This window comes from Lepidochelys kempii, chromosome 6 (genome assembly GCF_965140265.1).
Source record: "Lepidochelys kempii isolate rLepKem1 chromosome 6, rLepKem1.hap2, whole genome shotgun sequence".
Taxonomy (NCBI): Eukaryota; Metazoa; Chordata; order Testudines; family Cheloniidae; genus Lepidochelys; species Lepidochelys kempii.
The window spans coordinates 92,601,071-92,615,249 of NC_133261.1; the positions used below are offsets into that span (position 1 = coordinate 92,601,071).

Consider the following 14,179-nt stretch of genomic DNA (forward strand, 5'->3'; position numbering starts at 1 on the left):
CTTGCTTTCTCTCTCGTTTTCTTCTTTTCTTTATTTGTCTCAGTTCTGATTGATACTGAATGAACCTAGGCTAGTTCACTCTGGAGGGGAGGACACAGCTGGGGCACATGGCATTGGTCATTCAGGGATCCCTCCTACTCTGTGACATGATCCAGACTGCCTTTTTGAGTAGCCTAGAGGTGAGATTACCAGCTGCATGCGTAGCAACCCTTTTGATCCAGGCCAGAACTTCTATATTTTTCTGCCCTCTTCTCGTATACCACAAAATCCCTCATGTTTCCCAAGCCTGCCATGAAATGGCATGAATCTCACAATAGAATGGCATTTTCAGTGCTGCACATGTTGTTGTGTGACAGTTATGGACTCTCCAGGTATCATCTCAGCATCACCCTCCACTCTGAAACCCAGAAGAAGATTCCATAAAGGCAGCAAATCTCTGCTTTCAGACCCTCTATTCCATCCTGAGAGACCTCCATTTCTTTGCTTCCTTATATGATCCTTCTTCTTAGGGGTCCCGGTCTTCTGCACAAACCTGCTTTCAAACCACAGTGCCTTCCGTAATTCTGAATAAATATCAGCCTTTAGCAGTAGTGTGGAAGTTCTGAGAGTCTGAGTGGTCGGACATTCCAAGGCTGTTCGGAGCTGCAGGCCAAGCCACTTGTCCTGGGAAAGGAAATTGCCCCTAGATTTGCAGTCTAAGATGCGACTGATGATCTCAAAGCTCTGATAATTTTGCCAGAATATCCTCACTCTTCAAACACTGCCATGGATTTTAAATATGTCATATTATAGTCTAGATTTAAGGTCTGAAGCAGATGGGCCAGTTTTGCAAATGTTAATCTAGTCTATCCAGCTGGGTCTATTTCATGTGCCATAGTGTTACTGTCACACATATAGCTAAGAGATGGGACAGATCTAACTTTGATGTCCGGATCACTCCCACCTCAGACAGTTTTTTCATGGCCTTCTCAGTGTCTTTCAGGCATCTAGGAGGAGGGAGAAGGTTCATTAAACTGGTTTAAAATCCTGATTTCTCTTCTTTCACCTTTTAAATCAGTAATTTAAAAGAGAAGCAGCCAGCACAGAAGCCTAAAGAAAAGGAGGAGGAGGAACCTTAGGAGAGAAGACAGGAGGCAGGTCAGCTGGTGAAAGGTGGAAGGATAAGTGCGGGAAAGAAGCTAAAACAAAGTGACTTATGGCTTGGGAAAGTAGAGGAATGGGGAACTTTTGATAGTCAAGGCTACTGAATCTAAAAAATAAAGCTTACATTCCCCTGCATGTCTGGGACAGGTTTGTGAAGGTTGGAGTATAGTCCTGTTGACCAAGTGGAGAGAAGATAGCTCCATGAGAGGCCAAGTACCAGCACATCTTGCTCCACAATGTGGGAGTGCTGCACTTATTTGCAGAGAGGGAGAAGGAGAAGGAGGGCTGTAATGGAGGAGTCCCGTGGAGTTATATGCTACTATTGCCCCCTTTCTGGAGCAGTGTGGTAGAGGTCTAAATGAAGTCCTGTGCAGACACCATCAGACAGATTTTAGCAGCTGTCAAGGTTCCGTCTGGGTCTCTGGGACTGGATCCACTACTGTTGTTGCAGACATTGGCCTGGGGTCCAGGTCCATCACCTCTGACTGGGTCCTGATAGAAGTTTCCGGAACAGAGCTAGGCCTCACGGCTTGTTTAGCCTGGTTGCGGGTGACCATTCCCACCCTCTTGGCCTGCTTCACATGATTGGCCAAGTCTTCCCCCAACAGCATGGGGATGGGATAATCATCATAGACTGCAAAAGTCCACATTCCTGACCAGCCCTTGTACTGGACAGGCAACTTGGCTGTAGGCAAATTGAAAGAGTTGGACTTGAAGGGTTGAATCGTCACTTGGATCTCTGGGTTGATTAAATTGGGGTCCACTAAGGAAGCATGGATAGCTGACACTTGTGCTCTGGTGTCCCTCCACGCGGTGACCTTCTTCCCGCCCACACTCACAGTTTCCCTCCGCTCCAAGGGTATCTGGGAGGTATCTGGGCCTGTGGACCTCTGGTGTGATTCCGGTGCAATGAACTGTAATCTGTTGGGGTTCTTGGGGCAGTTGGCCTTTACATGCCCCAGCTCGTTACACTTAAAACATCGTCCAGCTGACGGGTCACTGGGGCGAGGAGGGTTGCTGGAGAACGGGGTGGTGGGACGATAAGGGGTCTGGAGGGTTCTTTGGGAGGTAGGTGGGGCTTTGGGCGGCCCCCGGTAATAGGGTGTGGTCTGGGGTGGTCCCTTCTGGTCTCCGCTCCAACTGCGACCAGTTTTCTTCTTCTCTGCCACCTCCACCCATCTGGCTCCAATCTCTCCTGCCTCAATTACAGTTTTGGGTTTCCCATCTAGGATGTATCTTTCTATTTCCTCAGGAACACCCTCTAAGAATTGTTCCATTTGCATTAGGAAGGGCAAATTTACTGGAGATTCAACACTTGCTCCTGATATCCAGGCATCCCAATGTTTTACAATGTGGTAGGCATGTCGGGTAAATGACATGTCTGGTTTCCACCTTAGGGCTCTGAACCTCCGACGAGACTGCTCGGGTGTTATCCCCATTCTGACTCTCGCCTTGGATTTAAACAGTTCATACTTGTTCATGTGTTCTTTAGGCATTTCAGCTGCCACCTCAGCTAAGGGTCCACTGAGCTGCGGCCTCAGCTCTACCATGTATTGGTCAGTAGAGATGTTGTACCCAAGGCAGGCCCTTTCGAAGTTTTCTAAGAAGGCCTCAGTATCATCACCTGCCTTGTAGGTGGGGAACTTTCTGGGATGGGAAGTGGTACCTGGAGAAGGATTGCTAGGGTTTGTTGGTATATTCTGCTGGGCCTTTATCCTCTCCATCTCCTCCACATGCTTCCTCTCTTTTTCCCTCTCCTCCTCCACATGCTTCCTTGCCTCCATTTCCCTCTTGTGGGCAGCCTCTTGGTGTTGTTCTGCCTCCCTTTCTTGTTCCTTCTTCAGCTGCATGAGTTCTATCTGTCTTTCATGTTCCCTTTGTTTTTCCTCAGCCTGAAATTTGGCTAATTCCAGCTGTAGTCGAGCTGAGGATTTGGCCATTCTAACCTCTCTGTTTTTAACTAACTTTACACCCGAGGTTTAGAAATAAACAAACAAAACTTGGCTGTAAAATTTTGCTGTGCTGCAATAGAATACCTATTCTCTGATAGTGATTGTCAGCCTACAGAAAAAGACAATTCCCTTGTCTCTGCTCTGGGCCCAAATTAAAGCAAAAAACCTCCAACTACTTGGAAAACTGCTTACCCAGCCCAAAGAAAAAAAAAAATTTCTTTTCAAACCTGTGCTCCTTGTAAAACAAAACAAAAAAAAAAAATCAAAATCCTAAAAAAACCCTGCCACTTTTGTCTCCAGGCAAATGGGTAGAGCACACACCCCCTATTTACTTTTAGGAAGAAAAGAAAAAAAAACCCTCTGGGTTGGAAGACTGTGAATTTCCCTGCAGGAGTTAAGTACCCTGCCTCCAGGCAAAGAAAACCTGCAATTCACAAGATAATCCCCTTTTGTCTCTGCTTGGCCACAAAGCAGAGAGAAACCAAGCTGCTTTCAGTTTCAAAGCTGCCTTCTGGACTTCCTAAAAATTCCTTTTTAAAATCTGTATTTCTAGTTCAAAAAATCTCAACTGGATCTCAAAATGATTTCAGGTTAATCCCACCACTGTGCCACCATGTCAAGGTTCCTCCCCCACTCTGAACTCTAGGGTACAGATGTGGGGACCTGCATGAAAAAACCTCCTAAGCTTATCTTTACCAGCTTAGGTCAAAACTTCCCCAAGGTACAAAATATTACCCCCGTTATCCTTGGAATGGCCGCTACCACCACCAAACTAATACTGGTTACTGGGGAAGAGCTGTTTGGACGCGTCCTTCCCCCCAAAATACTTCCCAAAACCTTGCACCCCACTTCCTGGACAAGGTTTGGTAAAAAGCCTCACCAATTTGCCTAGGTGACTACAGACCCAGACCCTTGGATCTTAAGAACAATGAACAATCCTCCCAACACTTGCACTCCCCCTTTCCTGGGAAATGTTGGATAAAAAGCCTCACCAATTTGCATAGGTGACCACAAACCCAAACCCTTGGATCTGAGAACAATGAAAAAGCATTCAGTGTTTTACAAGAAGACTTTTAATAAAAAATAGAAGTAAATAGAAATAAAGAAATCCCCCCTGTAAAATCAGGATGGTATATATATCTTACAGGGTAATTAGATTCAAAAACATAGAGAACCCCTCTAGGCAAAACCTTAAGTTACAAAAAAGATACACAGACAGAAATAGTTATTCTATTCAGCACAATTCTTTTCTCAGCCATTTAAAGAAATCATAATCTAACACATACCTAGCTAGATTACTTACTAAAAGTTCTAAGACTCCATTCCTGTTCTGTCCCCGGCCAAGACGACTACAGACAGACCCTTTGTTACTCTCCCTCCTCCCAGCTTTTGAAAGTATCTTGTCTCCTCATTGGTCATTTTGGTCAGGTGCCAGCGAGGTTACCTTTAGCTTCTTAACCCTTTACAGGTGAGAGGAGCTTTCCCCTGGCCAGGAGGGATTTCAAAGGGGTTTACCCTTCCCTTTATATTTATGACAGCAGCCTTGATACAGGGACCTTGAAGGCAAGAGGAGAATTAAAGAGGGGAGCAGCCACACTTAATGCTGCCAAAAGGATTAAGAGGAATAAGGGTTTAAACCAGGGGTCGGCAACCTTTGAGAAGTGGAGTGCCAAGTCTTCAGTAATTTAAGGTTTCTTGTGCCAGTATTAAATGTTACATTTACAGGGCCCCCGCAACGGAACCCCAGGCCGGCAGCAGGCTGAGCGGTGCCGGCAGCCAGGACCCCGGCTGGCAGGGGCCAGTGGACGGAACCCCAGACCGGCAGCGCGGGTGGCAGACAGAACCCCAGACTGGCAGCGGGAACCCCAGACCGGCAGCGGGCTGAGCAGCTCAGCGCACTGCCGGTCTGGGGTTCCGTCTGCCGCCCATGCTGCCGGTCTGGGGTCCCAGCCGCCAGCCCCGCTCATCCTGCTGCTGGCCTGGATGGATGGAAGCCTGGGCCGGCAGCGGGATGAGTGGTGCCGGCAGCCAGGACCCCGGTTGGCAAGGGCCAGTGGACGGAACCCCAGACCAGCATCTGGGACCCTTGCTGGCAGCAGAGTGCCACTAAAAATCAGCTCGCGTGCCGCCTTTGGCACATGTACCACAGGTTGCCGATCCCTGGTTTAAACAATTATATCCAGGAGGAAAGATATACTAGAAAGGCAGGAGTGGGATGAAATCCATGACAGACCTAAAATTGCTGGGATACTGAATTGCTTTTTAAAATCTGTCTTTAACAAGAAAAATAAAGAGGTCTGACAATTACTAAGAAGTAATGGAGACCTTTTAAATATGATAAACAGGTAATACCTTGGAAAATATGAACAGGTACAAATTAGTAGATACAGATGAAATGCACTTTAGGATGTTTGGGGAATTGCTAAAAATTGACTGTGCTGCTAACAAATGTTGGACAACTGGGGAATTGCAATACTAGAGGATTGGAAAAAAGCTATGGAGGAATCAATTGTCAAAAAAAGAAAGAAGAATGATCCTGGCAATTACTATCTGGTAAATCTTACTTCTGCCCTAACCAAAATTCCCATCCAAAAACTCCATTGACTTAAAGTTAAAGTTGCTCAAGTGTATTTCCTCACAACAATGCAAACTCTTACAAGCGATGAAGCCATAAACTGAGGCAACAGTCACACTCAACACCAGACCAATCTCCAAGCATTAGATCACTATCATCATAATTCTATTACTTTTCCATTATTTACCTTGGTGTTCTCAATCTCTCTCTCCTCCACTAAATTTTGTCCTCTCTCTTACTCATACCTTTATCCCGAGCAGACGCCTTTGTCTGACCTAAGAGCTTCTCTGCTGCCGTCAACTCTTCCCCAGATCCTAGTTTAAATAATCCCCTCAAATCTTGCTATGTGGAGGCAATGGGTTGAATGCTAGGAAGATGAGACGTAAGAATACTGGAATTGAAGCTAGGGATTTCTGTGTGTGGACACTGAGTGGGTTGAATAGTGAAGAGGTGATGAGGGGGAGAGGAAATTAATGTTTAATTAAAAAGAACATAAGAACGGTCATATTGGATTAGACCAATGGTCCATCTAGCCCAGTATCCTGCCTTCCCAGAGCAGCCAGTGCCAGGTGCTTCAGAGGGAATGAACAGAACAGGGCAATTATCGAGTGATCCGTCTCCTGGTGTCCACGCCCAGCTTCTGGCACTCAGAGGCAAGGGACACCCAGAGCGATGGTCCCTGACCATCTTGGCTAATACTCACTGGTGCACAGGTGCCAACTTTTTTCTGCACCAGTGGGAGCTCGCCCCCCCCCCCCGCCCCTGGCCCCGCCCCTGGCCCTACTCTGCCCCTGGCCCTACTCCACCCCTGCCCCAAAGTCCCCACCCTAACTCCGCCCCTCCTGCCCTTATTGGACCCCTCCCCAAATCCCCACCCAGGCCCCGCCTCCTCCCCCAAGCGCGCCGTGTTCTGCCACCCCCCCGGCTTGCCACGGGAAACAGCTGTTCTGCGGCGCAAGAGCTGGGAGTGAGTGGGGAGAAGCAGCGCGCTCAGGGGAGGAGGCGGAGTGGAAGCGAGCTTGGGTGGGAGGGCTCCAGCCCCAGAGCACCTACAGAGTCAGCACCTATGCATGGGTGGACCTATCCTCCATGAAATTATCTAATTTTTTTTTAACCCAGTAACAGTTTTGGCCTTCACAGCATCCCCTGACAATGAGTTCTACAAGTTGACTGTGCGTTGTGTGACGAAGTACTTCCTTTTGTTTGTTTTAGCCTGCTGCCTATTAATTTCATCGGGTGACCGCTGGTTCTTGTGTTACAAGAACAACCTTGTAGCTAATGAACTGAAAGCCTCATCTCTCCTCTGTTGCTGTGTGGAAGATCCACACAAATGACAATGCAAACTGACAAACTAAAGGATCCAATCCTTCAAGCAGTTACTGCCAGGCCTAGTGCAAGGTAGCATGAGTAGGACAACTTGAAATCAGTGGACCTGATCCTCTGTTGCCCTACACTTTTATTAATTAATTATTATTATTATTACTAATCATCATCATCATCATCATCATCGTGCCAGGAAGTCCCAGTCATGAACCAGGACCCAACTATGTTAGGTGCTGTACAAACACAGAACAAAAATACAGTCCCTGACCCAAAGAGTTTACAGTCTATACAAACTGAATGCAAAGTGGGGGTAGAGGAGGTGTTAGAATGCTAGCATGGTGATTTTATAGTATGTTACACCCACTTCACATTCAGTTTGCACAGGTGTAAATGATTACATAGATACAGGGCAGCAGAGAACCAGGCCCATGGTGCTACTCAGAGTAGTAATCACTAGGCCTGGCAGTAAATGGCCCTGATTGACTATACAGAGAATCAGTGAAATTGACTGTACCCATAGTGCAGTCAAATGCACAAAATAAACAATCTGAAATCACAGAGAAAATATTTATTTTACTCTTTCATTTCTAGGAATTTTATGGGTCACTTATAATAAAACTAGGTAAGACTAGAGGTCAGCACCACCATGTTGTGCGACAGACACTTGACAAAATTACCGGACTTAGTGACGGACATTGGCGGGGGGTTATGTCATTCAATCATTCAACCCGTAAAATAGCGCACATAATTTTCCACACTGAAAAAAACCAGTAACCTAGCTAGCGAGCCAATAATAATAATAATAATAAATTCATTGAGATTTTTAGCTGAAAGGTGCTGTACAAGTGCAAAATATTATTATTTAAAATAAGCAATTACTCTCCTCTGTGACTTCAAGATCTGTTTCAAGGCATAGCAAGAGCCTGGATGTGTTCAATGTATAATTTGTTATATAAATTATTTTATTACTGGATTAATTGCCTAGTTACTTGGCTTTCTTCCTGAAATGACACAATAGTGATGAATTGTTTGTTAGAAAAACATATACGTCATGGCAGAGGAAGGGACAGCTAGAAAAATACAATTGCTAGCTTTTAATATTTAATATTCTGTATTCAAATGATGTTAGCGGTTTATCTAAAATTGCCAATCGCAAAAGGGTGTGAGTTCAAAGGAAGCTACTCTGTTTAGCACAGTGCAGTCTTCTGAAAGCTTACGTAGAATGGGGTTCTGATTGTAGATGAAGTGGTGAGCTGTATTAGAAAAGAAAAAAGGCTTAATGGAGATCTGGTGTGTGGCACCCTAGCCATAGAATAATACAAGTAATAAATAATAATAATCCTGGAAACCAGCCTGCAAATAATTTTACTCATGTTGAATTAAATGGAACTACACAAATGAGTAAAATTACTCACGAGTAAATGTTGGCAGAATTGGGCCCAAGTTTTTCTAATGAAAATCTGCATTCCTGAGTTTTTGGGTGGGAACCATGAAACCAGTGAAAGTTAACACGACTGGTTAAACTTTGGAGCCCAGCACCAGAAATTGCAAACCAATTTCCACTTGTTTTTTAAGGCTGGATAAGGAAAAGAATTTCATCGTTGAATGTTAATCAAAATAAAATTTAATGTGTATAGTCTAAAGTTGCCTTTGGGTTATTGAATCATGATTTACAACCCAGCAGAAACTGGTTTCTATTGAGTTCACTTAGGACTTGATCCAAAGTCCACTAAAATCAATGGGTAACCTTCCATAAACTTCAAGGGGCTTTGGAGTCAGGCTCTAAGTGCTGAAGACAATTCTTAGTGCTATAGCATCTGCAAGCAGCAAACTTAGACATACCAGACTCTTTACAGGTGATGTGATTCCTTTTCCTTATTTTAACAACACAATTACATTCTAACTTATTTTCTGGTTTAAAAATCAATTAAAGCATTTTTAAAAATGCATATTTAGCATTAATCCCATCCAAACCCCACTATCCAACTGAGCTTCATGGAGAAATGTGTGACTAAAGCTGCACAATCCTCACTCTAAACTCACCTCGGGCAGCTCCCCATCCCTGCTGTTGCTGGTGGAGGAGTGGTCAGGCAGCTCTGCAGGCACACTGCCTCCGTCTGCAGGCTCTGCCCCCCGCCTCGCTACCATTGGCCACAGTTCCCAGCCAAATTGCTGGGAGATGCAAAGTCAACGCTCGGGGACGGGGGACGGAGGCAGCGGGCAGAGCTGCCTATCCATGCCTCTGCCAGCAACAGCAGGGTCAGGGAGCTACTTGTAGGGAGCCACCCGAGGTGAGCGCCCCCCACTGACCTCAACATTTTTTACCATGGACACTTGTGTCTATGTACGGACACATTGCCAACCCCTGGTTAAAACTGTTTCAGACAGAAGGTGTGGTTTTTATTTCTATTTTTTAAAATGATGATGTTGTGACAGATTGAATCACAGAAACCGCCTTGGGACTGCCAACTGATGTGCCGAGACTACCTCTGAGCCTGTTTTCCCTGGCAGCTTGGGACTTCAGTGCCCTGCCTGGTCTGAGCCAGACACACTAGTCTGCTACAAACACAGACCCAGATTTCAACAACATCCCCCACATGCTTCAGGCTTAACTGAAAACAGCTTAAGAAGTGTTCCTGTCTCCAACTTTCAGATGCCCAGCTCCCAATGGAGTCCAAACCCCAAATAAATCCATTTTACCCTGTATAAAGCTTATACAATTATACCGCATAAACTCATAAATTGTTCACCCTCTATAACACTGATAGAGAGATATGCACAGCTGTTTCTCCCTCCCCCCCCAGTATTAATACATACTCTGGATTAATTAATAAGTAAAAAGTGATTTTATTAAATACAAAAAGTAGGATTTAAGTGGTTCCAACAGACAGAACAAGGTAAATTACCAAACAAAATAAAATAAAACATGCAAGTCTATGCCTAATACAGTAAGAAAGTGATTACAGCTGAAATCTCACCCTCAGAGATGTTCCAGTAAGCTTCTCTTACAGAATAACCTCTTTCTAGTCTGGGTCCAGCAATCACTCATACTCCTATGGTTACTGTCCTTTTTTCCAGTTTCTTTCAGGTATCCTTTGGGGGTGGAGAGGCTATCTCTTGAGCCAGCGGAAGACCAAATGGAGGAGTCTCCCAGAGGCTTAAATAGACTTTCTCTTGTGGGTGGAGACCCCCTCCTCTCGCCTACTCAGAATCCAGCTCCAAGATGGAGTTTTGGAGTCAAGGGCAAGTCACATGTCCATGCATGACTGAGTTCCTTACTAGCCAGGCCACATTCCTGGGAAAGCTCAGATGTGGATTGGTGTCTCTAAGTTCATTGTTAGCTTAAGTGTTTCTTGATTGGGCACTTACTGAGAATAGCCTTTTCTCAGGAAGCTGACCAACTGCTTCACTGAGGCTACTTAAAATAAAACAAGAACATAGCTAATATTCATAGCTTCGAATACAAAAATGATACATGCATACAAATAGGATGAATATATCCAGTAGATCATAACCTTTGCAGAGATATGTTACATGGCATATCTAGCATAAAACATATTCCAGTTATGTCATATTTACTTTCATAAGCATATTTCCATAAAGCATTATGGGGTGCAACGTCACAGATGTTTTTTCTAAAAAGGAAACTATATGGTGATTTGCAGGAAACATTTCCGAAGGGTGAAATTTCAGATTATGGCGTATTCTCCTTGCCAAGAGAAGGCCCAGGTCCATCACTTGGGTTATTTAGAACTAGGTCTGAATTAAGCTCTAGAACAGAATAGTCTTCAGGGAAGAATCTGGCTCCGCTCCCACTAGGATAGACTAGATGGGACATGATAGATAATTTACATCTCTAACTTTTCTAAGCAAAGATGATCCTCAGGACTATGATGGGGAAATATTTGTGGGCAGACTGAATTACAGGAAGTGGGAAGAGGGTTTACCACAATCTCTGCTAATTTCTTGCATTTGTGGCCCTCGCCTGACCACCTGGGGGCTGGAGTCTTTAGGACAGTTATACTAGCTTTCATTTTCTTCTGGCTTCTTTGCATTAAACTAAATTTTGAGCTCCATATTACCAGTTTATCCAGTGTACCAAAACTTCCACAGAAAATTGTCTGGTTGTAAAGTGTGTCTAGTAGGAGCAGGTTGAAATCACCGCCCATGCTCTGATATCATTACATTGCTTATCTAGAGTAACTTTCACTTACAGTTAGCTACCTGCTGCGGAGACTATCCATACTAGAGCTGTGTGGATAACTAATTGATTTGTCAGTTTGGTAAGTAAACCAGAAAAAAAATCATTTTGTATTGACCCAAAACAATTTTTTTTAAACAAAACAATTCTTAAAAAGTTCAGTTTGACCCCAAATAAAATGTTTTATTCTCAATTTTTTTTAACTTATAACAATTTTTAAATAAAATTCCAAACAAAAAGTTGTTTCAAATCAAAAAGTAAAAACATTTTTGGACTTTTTGGGGATTTTTTTTTAACTGAAACAAGTCAGCCAGTTCAACACAAATTCACAAAATGTTTTGGTCAATCAGAGTCTGCCTTTGGTGAAAAAAAGTTTCATCTGAAAAATTTCACCTAGCTCCAGTCCAGACAGAATCCCACAGCGCTTGCCTGTGCCTCCACACTGCATTGCTCAGAGAGCATAGGCTACAGTACACTGACCCTCTCCGATGTGTGGGGGCTGTAGCCTCTGCAAGATCTTGACAGTGTATGACTCAAAGGCAGTCAAAGCACGAGAAGACGAATCCAAGATAGTGTTTTGGGCTCATCAGCATCTAGAGCCTCCTGCCTCTGGACAGAAAAGAGAATGGACCCAGGCAATAGGGAGCAGCAAGTTGCCCTGATTAACTGTAGAGCTTTGCTTCCTGAGGGAACAGATGGATGTCCTACAACCACAGTGACCGTCTGTTTACTTCCTATTTTCTCTGTCCCCCCTTCTTCACTGTCTCTTGCTGCATAGAAGCCTAGTGGACACACAGAAGCAGATGGTACGAGACCAGTGGTGGCAGCTAAGGAGGAAAGAGTCACGGCAGAAGAAGGAGAAGCACAAGAGTGAGCGAGTGCTGCAGACTTTCAAGAGTGCTGTGGAAATGGTCACATCACGCAGTTCCCTGGTGATGTGCTCTGGCCAGAAGCCACTGGCACTGCCCAGGTCTGACCCTGCCCACTTTTCAACCACTTCTCTCAGCTCATGGTGCCAACCAGCCACCACCAGGGAATCCACAAGCAGCCAGAACTCTGCTGAGCCAGCATTCAGTGAGCAAAAGGGCCCCTCCAACCATCAGCTGTCCCAGAGTGAACCACATTCTGCCTCACGGGGCATTCAACCTCTGACCTGGAAGTGAAATTCTACTCCCAGCCCCAGCTCAGCATCTCAGAAGCCCAAACCCACTCCCAGTACAGCATAGCAACCTCTGACCTGGAAACATACTCCAAGGCCTAGTCTAGTGACAATGCCACTTCTTACAGGGTGATGCCATGGGAGACCAGAAGTTCTGTTCACGAGTCCCACTACTTGGCCAGGAACTGTCATGCTGCCTTATCACCACAGAAGCATGGGCACAGTGCTAAGTCATCCAAATGACAAGACTGAGGTGATGGGAAATGACCAGCCCAATAAGGGGTCAGGGAAGTGGTGATGGGGGTCTCGGAGGGTGATAGTACATAGGGATGTGTGTGGTTTATTTCCTGATAACAAACCCATCCCCTTTCTTTTATCCCCTTTTCACTGCAGTTCATCTGTGCTGTGCTACAGAAATGCCCTACCTAACCAAATGCAAGCTACTAAAATTCACACCTCTCACACACTCAGGTGAGGGGAAATAATACCCAGCACCATAAGGGACAGTGGAACTCCACATTCTAGCTCACGGTCACCTGGAAGCTGAAGTGATGACAAAACAAAGGTGAACCTGGGGTTCAGGCAGTCAGATACCACAGTGATGAGCACAGTGTAAATGCTTTGATGAACAAGTTAGATGGAATAGGTAAGCATGCTTCACAATCTCAAGTGCTGGGTGAGCTGCTGGTACCCTGGGTTTGCTCCCCTAGTTAGGGTGTTGTAGTGACAGGGCCTTGAATTACAGTGCTCCCTGGGTTAGAGTGCTGGATGGGTAGGAGTGTCCTGTGTGTGCTCCCCTTGAATGCTAGGTGATTTCAGGTACCTCAAGTGGATGTGATTGTTGGTTGGGAGGTGGGTGCCCTGCATGTGCTCATTTGGTGGGAATGAGGGTACCTTCAATTTGCTCTCCTTGCTCCCCGATTAAGGACAGGGATAGTTCAGAACACTCCTACTGGATGTAACAATGAGTAATGGGATGCAGTCAAGAAAAAGAAAATTTAAGTTACATAGCAGTGCAAACTTCCTAACAGTGAAATGTATTAGTGGTTCTCAACCTTGGGACTGAGACCGAGGCTGGGGCCCGAAGATGCTTTTATTGTGAGGGGAGTCACAAAACTGCAAAATTTAAACTGGCATTAAAAAACTGGTCTGTAGCCCTTGTGGTTGCAAAGAACATCAAACTGGCCATACTGGGTCAGACCAATGGTTCATCTAGCCCAGGATCCTGTCTTCTGGCAGTGGCTTGTGCCAGGTGCTTCAGAAGGAATAAACAGAACAGGGCAATTATTGAGTGATCCATCCCCGTTGTCCAGTCCCAGCTTCTGGCAGTTAGAAGCTTGTTGTTGTTGTTGCTTAGAGTTCGAAGATGACTATGACATAACTGGTTGGTTTGGTTTCTGTGAACACATGAGTGGCTGATCAGGCCAATTTGAGCTTTGAACTGCCTGTGGCAAATTAAACAATAGATGCTGCTATGGGTTGCTTGATTAATAGCAGATGTGCTGCTATTGTGAGATTTATACTGCTGGTGCTTCTGCTCTGCCTCAGCAGTTCTCCTCTGCTCATAGACTGGAGCGCCAGCATGGATGAGGCTGTGCCAGATAGCACGATCAAGAGTGAGATCTTCCCAAAACTCTGGGTCAGTGTTGAACCACCCCAAGAACAACTTGAGGGAGTCCTTGAAACATTTCTTTTGGCCTCCCTAAGAGCACTTTCCCTCCTTTAGCTCACCATAAAAGATCTTTGGCAGGTGCTCATCTGACATTTTGGTGACATGGCTTGCCCATAGAATCATAGAATATCAGGGTTGGAAGGGACCTCAGGAG

The 14,179-nt window shown here is 45.1% G+C and overlaps 1 protein-coding gene across 1 annotated transcript in view; it reads left to right on the forward strand.

Moving 5' to 3' along the window:
* LRRC74A (leucine rich repeat containing 74A) overlaps window positions 1-13,943 on the forward strand; it is a 34,919-nt gene extending 20,976 nt beyond the window's left edge. Inside the window, exons 13-14 of the mRNA XM_073350348.1 lie at window positions 11,973-12,164; window positions 13,922-13,943. Coding sequence (XP_073206449.1) covers window positions 11,973-12,164; window positions 13,922-13,943 — 214 coding nt within the window. The remainder of the gene's footprint in view (window positions 1-11,972; window positions 12,165-13,921) is intronic.
* Window positions 13,944-14,179: the final 236 nt, after the last annotated feature.